This window comes from Dipodomys spectabilis, unplaced genomic scaffold (genome assembly GCF_019054845.1).
Source record: "Dipodomys spectabilis isolate Male_0828 unplaced genomic scaffold, ASM1905484v1 ptg000365l, whole genome shotgun sequence".
Lineage (NCBI taxonomy): Eukaryota > Metazoa > Chordata > Mammalia > Rodentia > Heteromyidae > Dipodomys > Dipodomys spectabilis.
Window position 1 is genome coordinate 15,889,862 of NW_024871042.1, and position 19,382 is coordinate 15,909,243.

General features: G+C 36.6%; 1 protein-coding gene across 1 annotated transcript in view; it reads right to left on the reverse strand.

Moving 5' to 3' along the window:
* The window catches only part of Rbms3 (RNA binding motif single stranded interacting protein 3), a 743,920-nt gene that overhangs the window by 46,602 nt on the left and 677,936 nt on the right, over window positions 1–19,382 (reverse strand). The window contains exons 11-12 of the mRNA XM_042666502.1: window positions 10,607–10,717; window positions 2,405–2,452 (exon numbers count right to left, since the gene is read on the reverse strand). Of these exons, the coding sequence (XP_042522436.1) occupies window positions 2,405–2,452; window positions 10,607–10,717 (159 nt within the window). The remainder of the gene's footprint in view (window positions 1–2,404; window positions 2,453–10,606; window positions 10,718–19,382) is intronic.

Here is a 19,382-nt window from a genome sequence, read left to right on the forward strand (position 1 = left end):
AACTCCTGCTTCACTTTATGCCTGAGGATCTCAATACTTGCTTCTAGATCCTTATGCCTCCATATTTTATAAATTAACCATCACAAAAAACAATAACCTTAAGTCTGACATATATGTATATGTGTGTAAACACATACATGTATAAACAATTGTTCTATTTTCTATTCATATTTGTATTGCTAGAGCTTTAGTGCAGTAGTCAGTACCCAGATACTATCTGGTAAGTGCTTAAAATATTGTTGGAAAAAAATTAGGTTGGCATGGCTCTGTAGATTATCAAACAGATGTCTTAAACTGCAATAAATTGGAACAACATATTTAGCTACTACACTAATGAAGAATTGAGTGTCCAATATTGGTATATTGGGATATTTGAAAAGGCGATATTGAAACACCATGTCCTATTTTACTTTTCTGATATGGTCAATATGAAATGTGTCAAGTGTCTCTGAAATTGTCCCACCAGTCAATTAACAACCACTTCTGCAACACACATTTACTTTGTGTTTTGAGATAGACCAAACAATGTGCTAATGACTATGCCCAACCACCAGTTAAACCTTATTGAGAATCACTGTAAAAATGCTCCCAAATGTTATTTTTTATATGAAAACTATATTAGTCCCATCTTCTGTACTATAAAACTGGAAATTTGCAATGTTTTTTATTGTGAACATGTCATATCTTGGCTTTTTAATAGTTCTGTGGGAGTCTTATTTTTTCTTCCCGAAGCACCCATCAAATTGCTTCTTAAACTTACTTTTACCAAATCATTCATCTACTCAAAAACTTTCAGTGGCTATGTTAGGGAATCAGATGGAAAACTCTTGAGCTTGGTTTTTTAGCCGGTGTTTCTGCAGGACTGATTTGTATGGAGCTTGACCTGTGATTGGTTTTTAGTAAATACTTTTGACATTTTGTTGCTGTTGCATTGTTTTCTGGAAAACGGAGAACACGACAATGAATTGAAGGCAAGTTGTAGATTCCATCTTCCTTGTTACTGCTATTGGTAAATTATCAAGAACATCTACTCTTAAATAAGGATGTTAAACAAGGATGCTGAGTGTAAAATAAAATAGAAACTACAACACATCAAAGTCTTCTCCCGGGTGTAACATACCTTAAATGAAAATGGTGCCTTAAATATGACAGCTAATGTATTTTGGGGTAAAGATTTGTGACATCATAATTAATAACTAATCAGTAATAATTTAAAGAGATTTTGGAAAGGACCAAAGTGAGTTCATAGTTCAAAGCTAGCTCATTATTCTTCGATGGAGACATTCTTAAAGTTCCATGATAAAGATCCAGCCTTAATCATGACTAAACAAGCTCAAAGAACCCGAGACAAACAACCCTTCAGATGCTAAGTTAAGCAAGCAGGGTGGTTGGGAGCAGTATGTTCTCTTCTTGAAAGCCACTGCTCAGTTGCCAGATTCAATTGCCTGTGGTTTTGTTCAAGCTATTTCTGGACTGTGTCTCTTGCTCTGTCTTTCCAATGTTCTTCATGGCTTTCATTTTATGTTTTATTGCCACCTAACATGTCAAAGGATCAAAAAGTTCAAAGCTCTTCAGAGACCACCAGTGTTTCAATTAGTTTTTTTAAGCAACAAAAATGAACAATTGCCCCATTTGCAAGAAACCAAATTCAAAATTAAAATGAAACCACACGGTCTGTATACTTAAAAAAATCACCCACCATCTCCACATATTTGTACTCTGCTACAAATTTCACAACTTAGTTTCATTGAACAACTTAACTTTTGTTAATTGAAGTCCTTAAGACCCTAATGTATTCATAAAGCAAATTTTGCCACTTGGTTATATAAATAGAATACTGGTAGTTTTACTTTGAACAAAAATATGACTTATGGAACAAATTTGAGGTTTTGATTCATTCAACAAATAATTATATTGAGCACCTACTATGTTTCAGACCCTATCCTGGGTGCTGAGCAAGCAGAAATGGGATGACTTTCTGATTTCAGAAGAATTCTGGTCTCTAAAGCAGTGCCTCTCAATCTACAGTTTAAAATTTTTATTTTTACTAAATATAATGTCTTTCTACTTATCAGAAATTCTGATGATCTTATCTCACACAGAGAACGAGCAATACACAGAACAATAGACTCTATTTCCTGTGTATCATCCATGGACAAACTGTTATTCGACTTACTTTGTTGTTGTTTTGTTTAAAGCAACATATTCATTTTCAAGACAAATTTGATATTGATGTTCAATATACTTTTCAAGATGGCACAATGCCTCCTTACCAAATAGAAATTCAAATTTCCTGGTCCCTCACCCCATTGAGAATCACTGCTTTTGAGAATTTTGGAGAAAAACCAAGCAACCTCCATCTCTCCCCTCCAATCCAGTCTTAAAGGAAGTAGAATTTTCCTACCTGACACAACAGCTGGTGGAGTATCATAATCCTGTCTTGGGATTGAATCTTTGAATGAAAAGAGCATGAGAAAGAATGCAATGAAGTACAAAGGAAAATAAAACAGAATCTTAACTTTCAAAGTTGGGAGGACCCACTGTGCTAAGCCCGCCCTCTGCTTTCTAGTAGTCAAGGTACTGTGACTCTAGTTGACAGTTGACACCAAGGCCCCCAGGACCACCACACTCTATGTGCTGGCCCAGCTGGAATAGTAGTTTGACTCTAAACATTGTTATGTTCCTCAGTCTGTGCTTTCTCTTAGGAATCAGTGTGAATACTTTAGCTTCCCTCACTGGCATCACCTCAGGAAGAAGCCCAAAGCAAGGTATGAAACAAAGTCTTGAAGACTAAAAGAAAAATAAAACAAAACCCTAAAGTTTAGAGGAAATAAGCAAACACATTCTTATACTCTTCGGAGGTATACGTGTTTTGAAGCCCAGGCTTCATTTTCATTGGTCACCTGACTGGGCTGTGAGGCAGAGCTCAGGGCCCTTTGCTACAAGGCTGGATGCTTCCTTTTCAGACTCTGCTTTCCATGTAGACTAGTACCAATAGAATGCCTGGATGCTGTCTCTTTTCAAAGGCTCCTATCACTGGAGATGGCAGATTTTGAAGAAAGCATCACTAACTTGCAAAATGTGAGGTCACTGGGTGGGGAGGGGAACCAAAAATACCTGTCTTTTTTTTAGGATGAAAGGAGTATTTTGCCCAATACAATTCCTTTCATTTCAAGTTCTTAAAAAAGAAAAGTAGGACATAGCCTGTGACCTTAGTCCCCCTTCTAAAAGGGGAAAGTTTTAATCCTGCTTCAGCTTTTCTTCAGATGATAATCTATTTTTTTTAAAGTGACCTAATACTGTGCACACTCAAATGAACTGCCCAGACAAGCCTACTAGAACCTCTTGTATGAATTATTTCACTCATCTGCTTTGTATGCCATTTTCGATGCTAAAATCTCAAAATTAATTTTTCTAGCCATTTAATACTTTTTGGACTATTTCAAATTTTCTCACTTTCTTTTTGAAAAAAGAGAGTGCTAATCATTCTCAGGAGTAAATGGTCCATATGAAGACAGACTAGAACTCTAACATTGCAAAGCACTTTGGCCAAGAAAAGTAAATACTGTTCAAAATATTCCAATGTAAATAAGACACAGTTTTAAGTTCTTTGGCTGTGTGTGTGTGAATATTCGAATATTCAAATATTCACTGGGTAACTAGTGAATTTATTATAATCCCCAATTCTATAATATGTAGAATCACATGTAAAGCACTTCCAAATGTTCTCTTAGTAGTAGTCGTAGTAGTAGAAGAAGAAATATTTAGTTACCACTACCATTTTAAAACCTGTAATCACATATAACAGTTTATTTTTAAAAATAAAAGTTTTGGGTTATGCCATTGATAATTTCCAATATCTGTATTTGAGTAGTTGTAGAATATAGAAAAGTGTAACAATTGAAATAAAAATCACTCTTCCAATTTTCTAAAATAACCATACTTGTTTTGTGTTACTTCAGATTTGTTTTGTTAATATTTTTCAGAACTGCAACTATACTCCATATGTGCAAACTCACATCCAACATTTTTGGCTTCACATGATAAAGAATGAATTTCCTTATTATTTTGAATTTGTATATATTCATGCTATATTATATCCAAGTTTATGCTTAGATTATAATTTATCTAATTATGTTTCTGGTATGTGTGTGTGCACAAATGTGTGCACTGGATCTGGGACTTGAACTCAGGGTCTGGGTGCTGTCCCTTAGATTTTCCACTCAAGGCTGGTTATCTACCATTTGAGCTATCTCCTAGCTGGTGGTTGATTGGAGTTAAGAATTTCACAAACTTTCTTGTCCAGGCTGGCTTCAAACCATGGTCCTCATATACTAGTCTCCTGAGTAGGAAGGATTATCGGTGTGAGTCATGAGTGCCCAGTTTAATTATACTTTTTAATGAATTATTATAAAGAACATGTTTTAGGCATAAGTCTTTTTGGTTATCTTAGAGCATTTTTATAGACTTCTCAAAATTACAACTACTTACTCACCAAGGGTAAATGCTTTGAGGTGTGTGGACTGTCTACTTTGTTGTCCTGGTAAATCTTGTACCAATTTAGATGACCACCATCATATAATCTATGTATAATCAGTATTTGGATCATTAGATATGCAACACTTTGTCGATTTTATTTGATGAGATATGTGTATTTGCATGTCAAATTCATTTGTACATTAGATTAAATTATATAGTTAGGTTTTTCATATATTGTCAGCCCTCTCTTCCCTCTTGTTAACTATATGTTCTTTGATATTTTATGAATCCATGTGGTATTAGTTCAGGTTAACTCATAATACTGTGTAGATGTAGTAGATCTGAATTCAAGGCTTTGTAATTGTTAGGCAGGTACTCTACTACTTGAGCTACATACCCAGCCCTTTTAATTCTGATTATATTTAAGACAGGGTCTCACTTCTTGCCTGTGCTGACCTGTGCTACCATCCTCAAATTTATGCTGATGGGCTCAGATCTCAACCTCCCAAGTAGCTGTGGTTACAGATCAAGCTACCAGCAATGGCCTCACATGTTGTTTTTTTAAGACAGCAAAATTTTAATATTTGCAAATAATATTGGACTTTCAATTAATGCCCTCACATTCATATGAAAAGTGTAAGAATAACTTCAAAGTTCTTTTCTTTTACAGTAAGACCTAACAGAAAACATGATTATCCACTTATTTATATTTTTTCCTTGCATTCATTTGTGATTGGTTGATATTTTTTCTGAAAAAAACTATTAAGGAAATGTATTCATAATTTTTGATAGTATTTCCTGAATCATGATTCCATTTAATATCTAGTTATAATTTTCTTATTATATAGAGATATATGCACCTTTATATAATTTTGCTTTGTAATATTTAATACCCATGTCTAATCGTGAAAAATAAGGGTGATCCCTTACCAACGTGAACAGTTCAGATTTTTGAATTTTAGAGCTGTAGGATTCCTAGCACTAGCACCTCTGGGGAATCAATGGGAAACAACCCCAAGACTAGTGTTAGGAATGGCTCTGGTTTACTCTAGGAAAGTTTAATGATGTCACAAATCACCAGAGGCCTGGCTAACAAAAAGGGAGCTGCTGATAAAGAACCCTCAGAACAAAATCTTTTTGTTTTTTTCAACAGAAGCTGGTGACATTATAAGCCACTGGTGACCAGCAACTGAACAAATGAAAAGGAGATAAGAAACTTGTAAAACAAGATTGTCATGCAATGCAAAGGTTCTCATAACACAGTAGAGTCCCCTGTGGTTTCTGCTAAAGCTCACAATAAAGTGATAAGCAATTATGGATAATGGGGCCTTGGTTACATCAAAAGAATTCTGTAACGAAAAAGTAAACAAAAGCAAAAGTGCTAGAAAAATTCTTCAAAGTCAGCAGAGCCATGGAATAAAAGGATACACTGCTTTTATAAAATTCATGTTGCTAAGTCCTACAGATTCTGTCCAGCTGAAAAAAATGAGTAGAGAATTAAATAAGGAATAGAAGTAGCAAGGTAGAAAGAAAGGTTAACTATAGTACATGGCACCCATTTCCATTTGGAGATTGTGTGGGATGAAATATAGCTTTGTTTTTGAAGATGAAAATGATGTTTTGACTCAATACAAGTCCTTCAGTCAGGAACCTTACAAAAGAAAGTGGCCAGGTGCTAGTGGTTAACACCTGTAACCCTAGCTACTCAGGAGGCTGAGATCTGAGTATTCCTGTTCAAAGCCAGGCTGGATGGAAAAGTCCAGAGATTCTTATTCTAATTAATCAGCAAAACGCTGGTAGGGCACCAGCCAGCCTCAAGTGAAAACAAAACAAAACCCCAACAAATCAGAGTATGAGGCCCTGAATTCAAGCTCCAATACCAATACAACTAAAAAAGAAAAAGGAAAAGAAAGAAGGGCATAGCAAGTTGTCTCAGTCTCCCCAGGCCCCTTCTATCCAAGGCAACTTGCATACTACCTCTATTCACCTCTTGTCAACTTTGATCACTCGACTCTGAATTATTCACTGATTCTCTAGGTGATGGCACTATCTGTTTCTGGAGTTCCTTAAGCTAGTGGTTAGCGCTTACATTTTGCTTTTCAAAATTGTTGTGAGCCTGGATGATTGAAAGTCTCTGCCTAGTCCTCCTCAGGAAAGAGATAGTGTCATATAGTTTCAGATTACCTGGCTTTGGGAACATTGGGGAGAACAGCTTGGAGAAAATGGAGGCTTAGAGTAGGAGATTACTACATTAAATAAAGTCTGGGAGAGAGGCTCTGGAAATATGGAAGTGAGGATGTACATATCTGGATACACATCTGAGACAGAATTCATGGGACTTGGAAAACACTTGTCTTACTGAGGTGAGAGAGAAGGCAGGGTCTCAACGGAGTCCTATGTGTATAGTTTGGCTACTGAGCAAATGGTAACAGCATTTACCTTACAAGAAAATGGGGCAGGAAAATACAGGAGGAAGAAGGCTCAGCTGGAAGGAAGCCAGGGAAGCTCAATATTAGTTCTGAGTCATGCTGCCTCATGTCGGGGGGAGATTTACATGGATACAGTTAGCCAGTAGTTGGATAAATGAGCTTACCATTCTAAGATGAGGTTAGCATTGAAAACTCTGATCTGGGAAGTCTTCAGCGGGGAAGGCAGGGTTTAAAAACATAAAAGTGGATGAGAATGCTTAAGGAAATCATGTGAACTGAAAAGTAAGTTTAAAAGAAATCACTGATCTAGTAGCCCAGGGAGTGTGGAGAGAATAGAGAAAATTATCGGGCTACTCACAAATCGGGAGATTTGGAGATGAACTCGGCTCCATATCAAAATACAGAAAAAAAATTCATATCAAAATATGAGTATTCAGCTTATGTTAAAAAGGTGTATGAAGAGAACACCTGGGCTGTATGCCATGTGGCAACAGTTGCTTGCAGGTGAGTATAGACTTCATTCTCTAGACAAGGTGCCGGTGTTCTAGATTGCCAAAGGTACAGCCAATGCCTGTTGGTGTCCTGGCACCCAGGCAGGGATCTTATTCTTACTGAATTGAAAATATCTCTAAAATAGAACCCCTGTAACATGTATGTCTATATGATGTGACTGCTTATGAGGCAGAAAAAATCAAATATCATTATACATTTCCATGGTTGTTCCCTTGAACTTGGGTGATTCCTTTATTAAAGTGATTGGATTAGGTTTTCTAGAATGTTGAGTTTTCAAACTTGTGAAAGTGTGTTGTCAGGTAAGAGAGAGATTTTAATTAAATACGTTCTATCTCTGAAATAGAGCAGATAAGTGAACTGTGCTCTGTATTTAATTAGGGTGCACATTTCTTCTGGAAACCTGGACTTAACTCCCAAATCTATTGGTGGCCTTTGGAGGCAAAGGGGGTAGAGAGACCTCATCTGATAAGCATGTGCTGGGCAGCACACAATGTTTCCAGTAAGCTACATATATCATTTCATTTGATATCATGCCACTTGACACTGACACAATCCCTGGGATGTCAGTATTATCATTCTCACTTAGGAAAAACAGTTAAAATGCAATAGGTCTAAGTAACTTTGCCTACACATGCATAGAGAATGAACAGGTAGAGCCAGGCTTTGAACTCAAGTTTGATTCTAAAGCCTGCCAGACCTTCCATACCAGGCTGCTTTCCCATCAATGGAAATGTTGGAAAGATGCAATTAGGTAGGAAAATGCAATTAAAAGAAATAAGAATCAGCTACATAAGAGCCAATACAAATGCCAATAAAAATTAAGATAAAACCAATCTGTGATGGCATTGTAGATGGTGTCTTAGAGTGACAGATTCTTTTAAAATAAGATATTACACTCTAATGGACAATATACTCAATCATATTTTGTTGAATGAATCAACAAACTAATATAGTCATCTCTCTACCGCTCCAGAAACATTAAATTTTAAAGTTTTTATAATATTATGTTATATGAGGCATATAATGTATTGAAGCATTATTTACTTGCAAATATAAAAGAATAGAATAAAAAAAGCTAAGTGATATGAGTCATTAAAAATAAGTCACATGCTAAAACATTTTATTCTCTAAGAAAGTAGTATATATCATTACTGAATTATAATCTTAGTTGGCCATTACTAACTAGGTAAATGTGATCTTACACAAGTATGTTTTTTGTTATAAATGCTCAAATACACAATCATATAACACTGATTGAATTTATATATATTTTCATTCTGGATGTGTTCTTTTAGCCTATTTTTCAATTTCTTAAATTTAAAAATTTACCAAGTAAGTAAGCCATATTTGTTTTGGAATCAAATGGTAAAATTTATAAATGGTTTCTCGCTGGTGTTATATGACAATTTTATTTTCTCTCAGATTCCAGTTTATCTCCAACAAGGCAGTGAAACTGCTTTCTTTTTTGTATTCCAAATTAACAATCACTGAAGGACAGGGAACTGGACGTGGAGGGAATTTGAGAAGCTCCAGTATTCCCGGAACTCTTCAGATGATTGGTCTTCTCAATAATACACAGCTGACTGCAAATATCCTTACACATTATGCAAAGCAAGAATATTATATCAATACTCTATCTCTCTGATTAAAACTATTGGTGTCATAGTGTCCCATTAAACATAGCTTTGGATGTAACTTCTATAACTAGATCATAAGCTTAAGATACTATTTCATCCAGCCCAGGCATTCAGACAAGAATTTTAGCATCAATGGCTTTTATAGGCTCAGCAACTGAGCTTTTGAGATAGAAGCTTTGTTCATATCAATAAAGCTAAATTTCTTAATTGAACATTGGTGACTCTTTCCATTAAGGAACATGGATTTTCATCATATTTAGGGCAGATTAATGAGGTCTCAATGGCTATGTCAAAACCCTATCATATTCTACAAAGCCTATGGTTCAACAATACATATTTGGCAAGTGATTCACTGCTATAAGATATATTCTCTAAGGGTCAGTGTGGAAAGGAGACAGAGGTATTTGCAGATGAGACCCATGTCTCTGTGAGGAACCATAGTGTTGATCACTGAGACACACACAGGCTTACAAATAAAGAGTCATCTAGTTGAAGATGACTCATAGACCAATGTCCATGTATTGACAGGGAAATGGAGACAAGAAATATTTTCCAAAGGACAGACAGAAGTAACAGGGTTCAGTCAAGATTTAGATCTAAGATTCCTGACTCCTAGTTCAGTGTATTTTTGACAGTATCAGGCTAGGCTCAGCCCAAAGAAAATATACCTTTGCTTTCATATTTATAAAATGGTGGGATCATCTACACTAACATTTATAAAAATGAAAACTGATTGATGGGATCATAATGTTGTTCTGCATGTTGTCTGTAGCAGCAATTCACAAAGTTTTATTTTTTATTGTGAAAATACCGTACAGAGGGGTTACAATTACATGAGCAAGGTAATGAGTACATTTCTTATCAAGCATTGTTGCCTCCTCCTACAAAGTTTTAGTAGTCTAGGTTTTTCTAAATGTTAACCATCTTGCATGTTTGGGGACTCATCCTTTAAAAACCCATAAAGGTGTGTTAATGATGTCAAATATCTTGTTGATGTAAAATTAACACAATGCCATTTCAATGTCCAAGAAGAACTGAGACTAATTAAAAATATACCAATGGATAAGAAAAGATCAAGCACACGGGATTCCCTTTTCTGCTTTTCAATAAGTTGAAAAGTGAAACTATGCCATGTCCTCAATTATTTTGATTAATCACTGAAAGTTTGATACAAAGCCCTTTATAGCCGTCACAGTCAGGGTAAGTACCTCTTTGGGAAGATCTTGGGAACGATAGTGGCTTAACTGGTGAACAAAAGCAGGGAAGAAGCCCTGGATGATGTTTAGAACCATGGGATCTAGGTTTGCAGGGGCATGCAAAGGGATTCTCTCCTAGAAATATACGTCACACAGCGTGCGCTGTTTGCCATGACAATGAGCAGTTCCAAAGTTTAGAGGCCACACAGTAGAAGCATCAGCCTTGTCAATGTGAGTCGATGTGCTCTGGGGCTAGACTTGCATGCAGAGTGAAGCCTGAGAGGTGTGTTAGAGAAGGGGCCAGAGCCCATGCGCTGGGGGAAACAGACAGTGCTGCTTCTCTTACACTCACCGTTCCTGTAGCGCCCAGGGAAAGCTGATTCATCTGCTGTGTCAGGGGACCCATCATGCTTGTTGGCTGCATTGACATAGGGTGGTCCATGGTCGGCGTAATCACAGCACCCTGCAAGCAAACACAAGGGCCAAACTCATTTCATAAGGAGGAATCTTTTATTTTTAATGAATAAAGGCCATAAACTCTGGTTCTGTGTTAACCTGACATGCATTCACTATTTACTGAAAAGGCAGGATTCAGGATTTAGGTTTGTATGGTGTGTGAGAGTGTGTGAGTGAGTGCTGGTACTGGGGCTTGAACTCAGGGCCTTTTGCTCTTGCTTGGCTTTTTCTTGAAGGGCTAAAGCTCTTTCAGTTGGGTTATATCTCTCCTTATGCCTTTTTTTTCCAAGCCATCAGCACCTAGTGTGGCTTTGTGTGAGTATTATGTCCAATCTTTTGTGCTCATTTAAACACATGGCATCAGCAGCTTCCTGTCTTCTGATATAATGTGTGTGTGGGGTGTGGGGTGGGGAGAGGGTGCTGGCACTGGAGGCCTGGGCATTGTCCCTGAGCAATTCTATTTAAGGTTGACCCTCTATCAGTTGAACCACAGCTCCACTTCTGGCTTTTTTTTTCTTTTTTGTAGTTAATTGGAGTCAAGAGTTTCATGGCCTTTCATCTTGTATTTGTGAGATGGCTGCCAATTGTGATCTTTAGATTCAGCCTCCTGACTAGCTACGGTTAAAGGTACCAGTCACTTTGCCTACCCTCTGATGCAATTTATATGTAATATATTTACAATGCACATTTGAAGTAGAATTTATTCAAAGAAATCATATACTTTCTTTCTGTTCTAGACGTGGAGTTGTTGGTCTGAAAACATAAAAAATAATGGAAAATTCTTTTTCTTGATTTTTAAATAAAACTTTCTGTTCTTTCCACACATTTATAACTCACATAGGCAATTTGTGATCATCTCAATGCGATCTACCACTGAGATGTAATAAAAACCTAGATTTTTTTCTCCACAGTGCTTTGAAAAGGATGTTAAAAATCTAACAATTATCTAAAAATCAGCATTATTATATTCCATGTTATCCTAATCTTTTGATTTATTTTCTGCCTATGCTTTTGACAATAAGAAAAAAATACTGTACTCAGGTCCAAGCTGGTTAAAATTTTATGTCAATCCAAACATTAAAATCTGAAACCAAGAAATAATGTCAGAATTCCCATTAGGTGTTAGGAATGTATACTACTAGCTTTGACTTACTGTCACTGCTGAGTGTATAAGAAAATGTGTAAGTGTATAAGTGTATTAGAAAATGTGTCTATCTATGAATGGAACAAAAAATGGAGCCAGGTCTGTGGCTCTTTCTTTCCCTTATCTCTCCCTTTCTATTCTCCCTTGATTGGTGTCTTTTGTAAAACAAAAAACTAAGATGAGTAATATCTTTGAAATTTATGTGATTCAAATGCTTTGGCTTAAAGATTATAATGAAGACAAACTCATATACAATAACCAACTTAAGTAGTAAGTTCTAATAAAATAATTATCAAAAAAAATATTTTCTCCTAAAGATAATTATTTGTCTACTGTTACTTTATTTTCTCGATGTAATTAAATATTTGGGCTAACCCATGACAGCTACTTGCAGATGGCATGATCTCAACGCCTACATTAATTTTTCAGAAGCAAATGTTTCTCTGAGTGGTTGTATGATATTGTCCAAATTCTCTCTTCTGATCAGGTTAATACTCAGCCTCATTAAATCTGAGAGTAGAAACAAAGTAAAACTTTTGGAAATGCTTGATTTATAGGACCAGCTTGGTTTACAAAGACATTTGGACTTTTTCACTGAAATCGATCGTAAAATGTATATTGTATCGTAAAGGTCTGTATTTAATTATTTATTTCTGTTGTTTGAATTTCTTTGGACTCTTTTAAATTATTACTCATCAGGATATTTCTTAAATTAGAAGTAGGATTTGATAAATCTTTACTTAATTACAACTGACACAGGTCATTTTGTTTCCTGCTGCCTTAATTTCTTTGCTAAAAGCAATCTACCTCTTCGTTTTGTAAAACATAAACATACCTACTGTCCTTCAGTTTCAGTATTTGCTGTGCCAGACCAGAAGTAAACACTCTAAGAAATCACCTGAGGACAATTACTGAATAACTTTAAGATGGAAATCCAGAAATTTTTTTTCATAAAAAAATGACACTTTCACAACCTGCATTCCTAACAGGCACAAAACTTCAGTTCTCTTCTTGAACTTGAGACTCAGCCTATTTTCTTAAAATGTTTACTGACATTCCAACATATAGCTCAACTGCCTCAAGGTCAGAAACTTCTCAATTCCATCAGCCTTCACAGAAGGGACCATTACATCTGAATCAAAGACAAAGACCAAATTATGTTAATGAGAATTAGACTTCTTCATGCCCTGGAGGGTGCCCATTCCCCCAGGATATTGGAGGTTCACTTTTAGTCTTTGGGAAGCAATATGCAAATGAGTTAGGTGAACAAGTGACAGATCACTCCAAATGCATTCATGATAGAATTGTTTTGTATGTCTGCACTTGGAATTAATTTAGGAAGGATTGCCTGATCTCTTACAGAATGTTTTCACAGAAAGCAGGGTATGGGGGCTCATTTGATGATTTGGTGTCTAACCCAGAAATGTGACAAGCAAAAGGAAGGATTCGAAGAGATTTGTCATGAGTTGAAATTGTCAATAGCATCTCTGGACAGTGAAAAATCATGTAAGAAAAAGATTCCTTCATTAAAAATAAATGAAAAAGAATGCAAAGATTCATGGGGGAGATGTGTAAGAATATACATTTTTGCACTCAGTAAAGTGTTTCACAAATAAAGAATTCCTACGAAGATTAAAGAATAAAAACTATGTGATCATAAAAGAATGGAAGAAATGTAAAATTAATACATTCACTGATAGTGAATGATAAAAGCCTATCAGTCTCATCAGAGAAAGGACTATTTTTTTGAATCACATGTTATCAGAGACCATTTTAAATATATCTATAATAAATAATGATTTTCAGGCACTTTTGCTTATCAAAGATAATCAGCTAATTTTGTAGTGTGTCTTACCAAAAAACAACGACAAAAGAAAACCTTGTGGTTATTGCCTCTTACACATAATTGTAGCTCATTAAATACATTGTCAAATCCTTTCCCACCCAATGCATTTAAGTCAGAGACAGAAGAGTGTTTGTGACAGATGTTGCTAAAGGATTAATGGTAATTTTGGTGACTTGGAATGTATGGAATGTGCTATCTGACAGCGATCACTCAGCAAAATGACAAAGCATGAGGAAGCAGATTTTTCATTTCAGCATCTCCGGATGTCTATGTTTGCTCAATGTTTAAGCTGCAAAGAAAAATATTGTAGCACTGCTGTAATTCCACAAAACATGAACAATGACCAAACAGCTGAGGGGAACTTCTGGCCCATTTTAGTCATTGCTTCTGCACAAACAAAGCTGTTCTACTTAGCAGACAAAGGGAGGAACTAGTCATACTAGCTGTGAAATAAACATTCACTCAAACATTTGGGTAAAGATCATCATGTGTGGATTAATAGACCCAATCCAAAGCCATAAAATGATGTATGCTATTAACCCTCTGTCAGTGTTTGCAAAAAGAAAAGCAAAACAACCACTGAAGTTTTTGAAAGTTCACGAACTTTTCTACTAAAAGACAATACCCTGTACATCAATGGAAGGCACTTCTCTGCCATTCAGATCAATTGTGGCTGCCTTAGCATGTATCTGTATTAATGCCAGGCTATGGATGCCAGCTGTCTATGCAAATAGAGATGTTCACCCCCCACCCCCACACCCCTGTGTGCCAGTACCAGGGTTCAAACTCAGGGCCTAGTATTCTCACCTCTGCTCACAGTTTTGCTCTACCACTTGAGCTACAAATCCACTCTGGCTTTCTGCTTGGTAATTGGAAATAAGAGTCTCATGGATTTATCTGTCCTGGCTAGCTTCAAACTGGGATCCTCAGATTTGATTAGTGAATTTTTTATGCAAATATTAAAATAACACACTAAACTTGTGACTGTAGATATTTAACACATTAAAATACATATCCTGGGCTGGGAAGGTGGCTCAGTGGTTAGAGTGCTTGCCTTGCATGCCCGAGGCCCTGGGTTAGATTCCTCAGCACCACATACGCAAAAAGAAAAAAGCCGGAAGTGGCGCTGTGGCTCAAGTGGTAGAGTGCTAGCCTTGAGCTGAAGAGCTGAGGGACAGCGCCCAGGCCCAGAGTTCAGACCCCAAGACCGGACCCCCCCCAAAAAAATACATATCCTATATAAACATATGTGTTTGAGTGTTATTTTGGTATTACTAGTTAAATTGCTAGTTAAAAATATTAATAGTTCAGGGATTACTGGCATGTACTCTCATACCTAATTCTTTCACCTCACTTTTGAAGATGAGATCAATGATGTAGTAAGTACCTTCAATGCATTATCTTTGAAAATTACTAAAATGAAAATTGGACTATTTGTGGCCATGGTTGTTTTAATGCATGGAGACATTTTGCTGTCAACCGTGCAGATGGAATGTCATGGGCTACTAAGGGGTAGATGCTATTTATTGCTAAATACTATATCCTAAGCAAGACAGGTTCCCCCACAATAAGTACTAATGTAGCCTCACACATCATTAGTACCAAACTTCAAGCATGATGCTATGTGCATATATATGTTCGTTCATAAGCTCCAGTTATACAAAAAATAAGAAATAAATTGAAAATGTGTTACCTAGAAAATGAAATGAAGTATTCACCCATTGTCTTAAAGTAATTCTTAAATGCTATGCTGAGAGTATGTTTATGATATAAATCATTTAATTAATGAATTGGGTTCTAAATCAATTTCCCAAATTCTAAATAAATTGATTCTGAGTTAATTGCCCAAATTTTGTAAGTTGATCAAGGAAAAGAAGCAAGGCTTTCAATGGCTAGGTCAAATTTATTTTTCCTTATTTCAGAAATGTCCATTGCTAAATGCAAATATAGAAAAATGATGCTCATAGTAAGACTGTGGTGGGATCAATTAACAAGAGCTCAACTATATCTGCCTGGGTTGTACAAGGCCCTGAGTTCCAACTCCAGTACTGCTACAGAGCACTGAATGAGAGATTCTCTATCAGTTATAAAATTAGATTTACTCTTCTACTCTTAAATCAAATATTATCCAGATTGGTTTTTCAATTGCTAATCATAAATTGAAAATGTAGGATTTTTCAAAATGTAATATTAAAAGACAATAAAACCAAATTACTTTTTACCATGGAGACCCTCTTAAAAGAACCTTAATTACATACCATGCCTATTCAAGTGTGAATAATAGTTTCTATTATTGGTTAAGTACCTATTAATACAATAATGTCATTTTGAATGAGAAAACAAAGTAAATATGTCACACTAAAGTGTTTTTTTTTTTTTTTTTTTTACCAAAGCTGGTATACAGATAATTGGGATTCTCAACAGTGCCTTTTTAATCCTTTACAATTTACTGCGTGCAACTAAAGAAACCTGTTTAGAAATAGCGCTCAGTGTTTTAAGAGGTTTCTTTAGCATCCCAATAGAGAAAAATAGCTTTTTAAGTAAATTACATTACTGAGGGAAAGATGAAAAAATTGAGTGTTTGGGACTCACTGTTCAAGTCTGCATGTTTAAGGGAACATTGTATCATGAAACATGGATACCTAGTTACAAAAACTGGTTCTATTAAATTAGAAGAATTTCATTATGCATATGGGTTCCTGTGGTCTTTTCCTTTTACATGACTATGTCAGTTGTTACAGCTACTACCTGTTCATGGCAAGGAAGGACCCAGGGTCACTTGTGCTCAGTACCCTCTGATTCCAACCCTTCAACCAGTAAGTAGCAAAATCAGCTGGGTTATCTACCGCTCAGTCATGTGCTTCATCAAACTGCACGTGTTGTAATGTAGATGATACTAAGAAAATCAGAGGGTGTAGAAGAAAACAATTCTAAGGCCTTCATCTTTGCCAGAGAGAACTTCCCCTCTGCCTTCCCCTCATGTGTATATTTTCACTTGCAGAGCTATCATAAAGGAACCAAAACCACTGCAAATCAAATAAAGGACAAAGACAAAAGAAAACATAGCTATGGCACTGCCAAATCAAAGAATAAATCAGAATACATTGTGCTACCTTGAACATCTTCTATTTTATTTCTACAAGAACCGAGGTTTGAAATCAGGTTTGCAGGCTTGTTTGGCTAGCTTGTTTGGCTGGTGTGCTACCACTTGAGACATGCTTCCAGCACAGCTTTTTTGCTGCTTTTTTTAGAAAGAAATTTTGTTTTTGTTTTTGTTTGGAATGGTGATTCCAAGAAATTCAGTCTAGTGAGTAGATAGAATTATGGGTGTGAGCCACTGGCACCATGCTATCTTCCACAGTTTATAAGATATATTGAAAACCTCTGATTTCTATGTATCAAATAAACTATATAACAGGAAATTATATTAGAATCATGAAGAATAGCACTTAGCCATTTTCCTACCTTGATAATGGTACTCAACCTCCCCCCCCCCAAAAAAAAAGAAAAAAATGCTTATTGCTTTAAAGATGAGAAGAACCAGGTGTCCTTATTTTTCCCCCAGACTAGTTAGGAGGTAAACTGTGTTAAACTGCTCTCTACCAAAGGGCAGTCTACAGTTTATTGTTATAGCTGAGTTAGTTGAAGGGAACACTGGTACTATTAAACTGATCACCACTGTATGGCAAATGGTTAGAAGCGAGTGAGGTTAAGCAGGGTCACTGAGTGATATATCAAAATAATTTCCAAATCTGGGCTACTCAGGAGTCCGAGATCTAAAGGATCACAATTTGAAGCCAGACTGGGTAAAAAATGTCTTCAAGATTCTATCTCTGATTAACCAGTAAAAATCTGGCCTGACCTCTAGCTCAAATAGAGTACCAGCCATGAGCCAGATGCCCTGAGTTCGAGCTCCAGTATTGAAGAAAAATCAAAGCAACAGCAACAACAACAATTCATTTCCAATAAGAAAATGCTCAGAAGTCACTTAGCATGAGTGAGTAGCAGGGTCACTGATGTACTGCATTTTCCCACTGAGTGAAAGTATCATTGTTCAGTAGGAGATGCTTTATTCAAGGAGAAGTAGGATGGCGTGGGTCCTGGAAATACATGCAACTTTCCACCCAGATTCCTCACACCCCCTTCATTTTCAACCTCACTTTTACACACTGTTCTCTTCATCCTTCTCTGGCCCACCTGGCCCTTCCTTCTTCAGTGTCTTTGCCAAGAATGCTGGGCATCTATGACAGGTCTGTATGTATCCATATAGGTTCTTACAAATATTCCATTCTTGGTAACATCTCCCATGACTGACCCAAACTGGTTAACCTCCTCTTGTCCTCACATTGGCCATGCAATCATTGTTTGATTGTAGTCATGGTTTATTTCTCTTCTGGATTTGAGTTCACTGGAGTCATTTATAACACTTTGTGTATTCCATTTTTAATGTAGCTGAAGCCTAACAGAATGCCTGTCCTGAATCAGGTGCTGGATCAATGGTGTTGAACAGCCATTACTTTAATGAACTGGAGCTCTCTGCTTAAGCGGGGCAAAAAGTTCAACTGCAATCACAGAAGCATCCTCTCAGTGGAATCAAAGGATGGACTTAAAAGATCTATACATCAATTTTCTCTGCTTTCCTTTGAAGGCACTCAGACCACTGCCAAATTGACCTTCTTCCATTTTGTATGAAAGTTCCAAGCTTTTGAGACCCCTACACTATCCAAAGAAGTTCAACGTTGGTGTTAACGATGTGGTTTCTAGTCCGTAGAAGAATGACATGTATTGGAATGAAACATTGCTATTACAGTCAGAGTACACTACCACAAATGCAGCTTATGCCTTATTTTTTAAACAAACAAAAAAACAGGGCTTTCCAATTTCACGAAGTTGATTAGCCAGCTATGTGACCTAGATTCTTTTTTTTTGTTGTTGTTAATTAACTCATATTTATTATGCCAATCAATGGGTATCTCAGTGACATTTCCATGTCAGACTTTGTTTGAATCCATGCTCACACACACACTCTCTCTTGCCCTTCCCTTTGTCCTCCTCCTTCCCCCCCCCCTTCCCTTTTCCTGCTAGTCCCTCTTCTACTTTTAAATAATCGCTTTCTTTTTGCCAGTTGTGTAGCTTGAACTCTGAGTCTGGACACTGTCCCTGAGCTTTTTTGCTCAAGCCTAGTGCCTTTGAACCACTTTGAACCACAGCTCCACTTCTAGTCTTCTGGTGTTAATTGGAGATAAGAATCTCATAGGGACTTCCCTACCCGGGCTGTCTTTGAACCATGATCCTCAGATCTCAGCCTTTTGAGTAGTTAGGATTATAGATGTCAGACAGTGTTTCCCTCTTGTCATTACTTTTTTCCGCACTAACGAGAAAAAAAACCTGATGCTAATATTTCTGTGTTGGCTTATTTTGCTTAAACTAATGGCTCTAGTGTCATCCATTTTCCTGCCGATGACATAATTTCATTCATCTTTGGACTCTATTTTACTGGGAGTAGAGTCCAAATACTCATAAGTAGCCCACGGTCCTGAATGGTCTGGCCCTGTTAGATTGCTAACTCCACCCCAATTGCCCGAACTCTGTCTATCATATCCCACTAACTTCATAGGTGCCAGGTATACACCATTTTACCTAGTCCTAGGCCATATCTTCAACTCTGGTGGTCCCAATGGA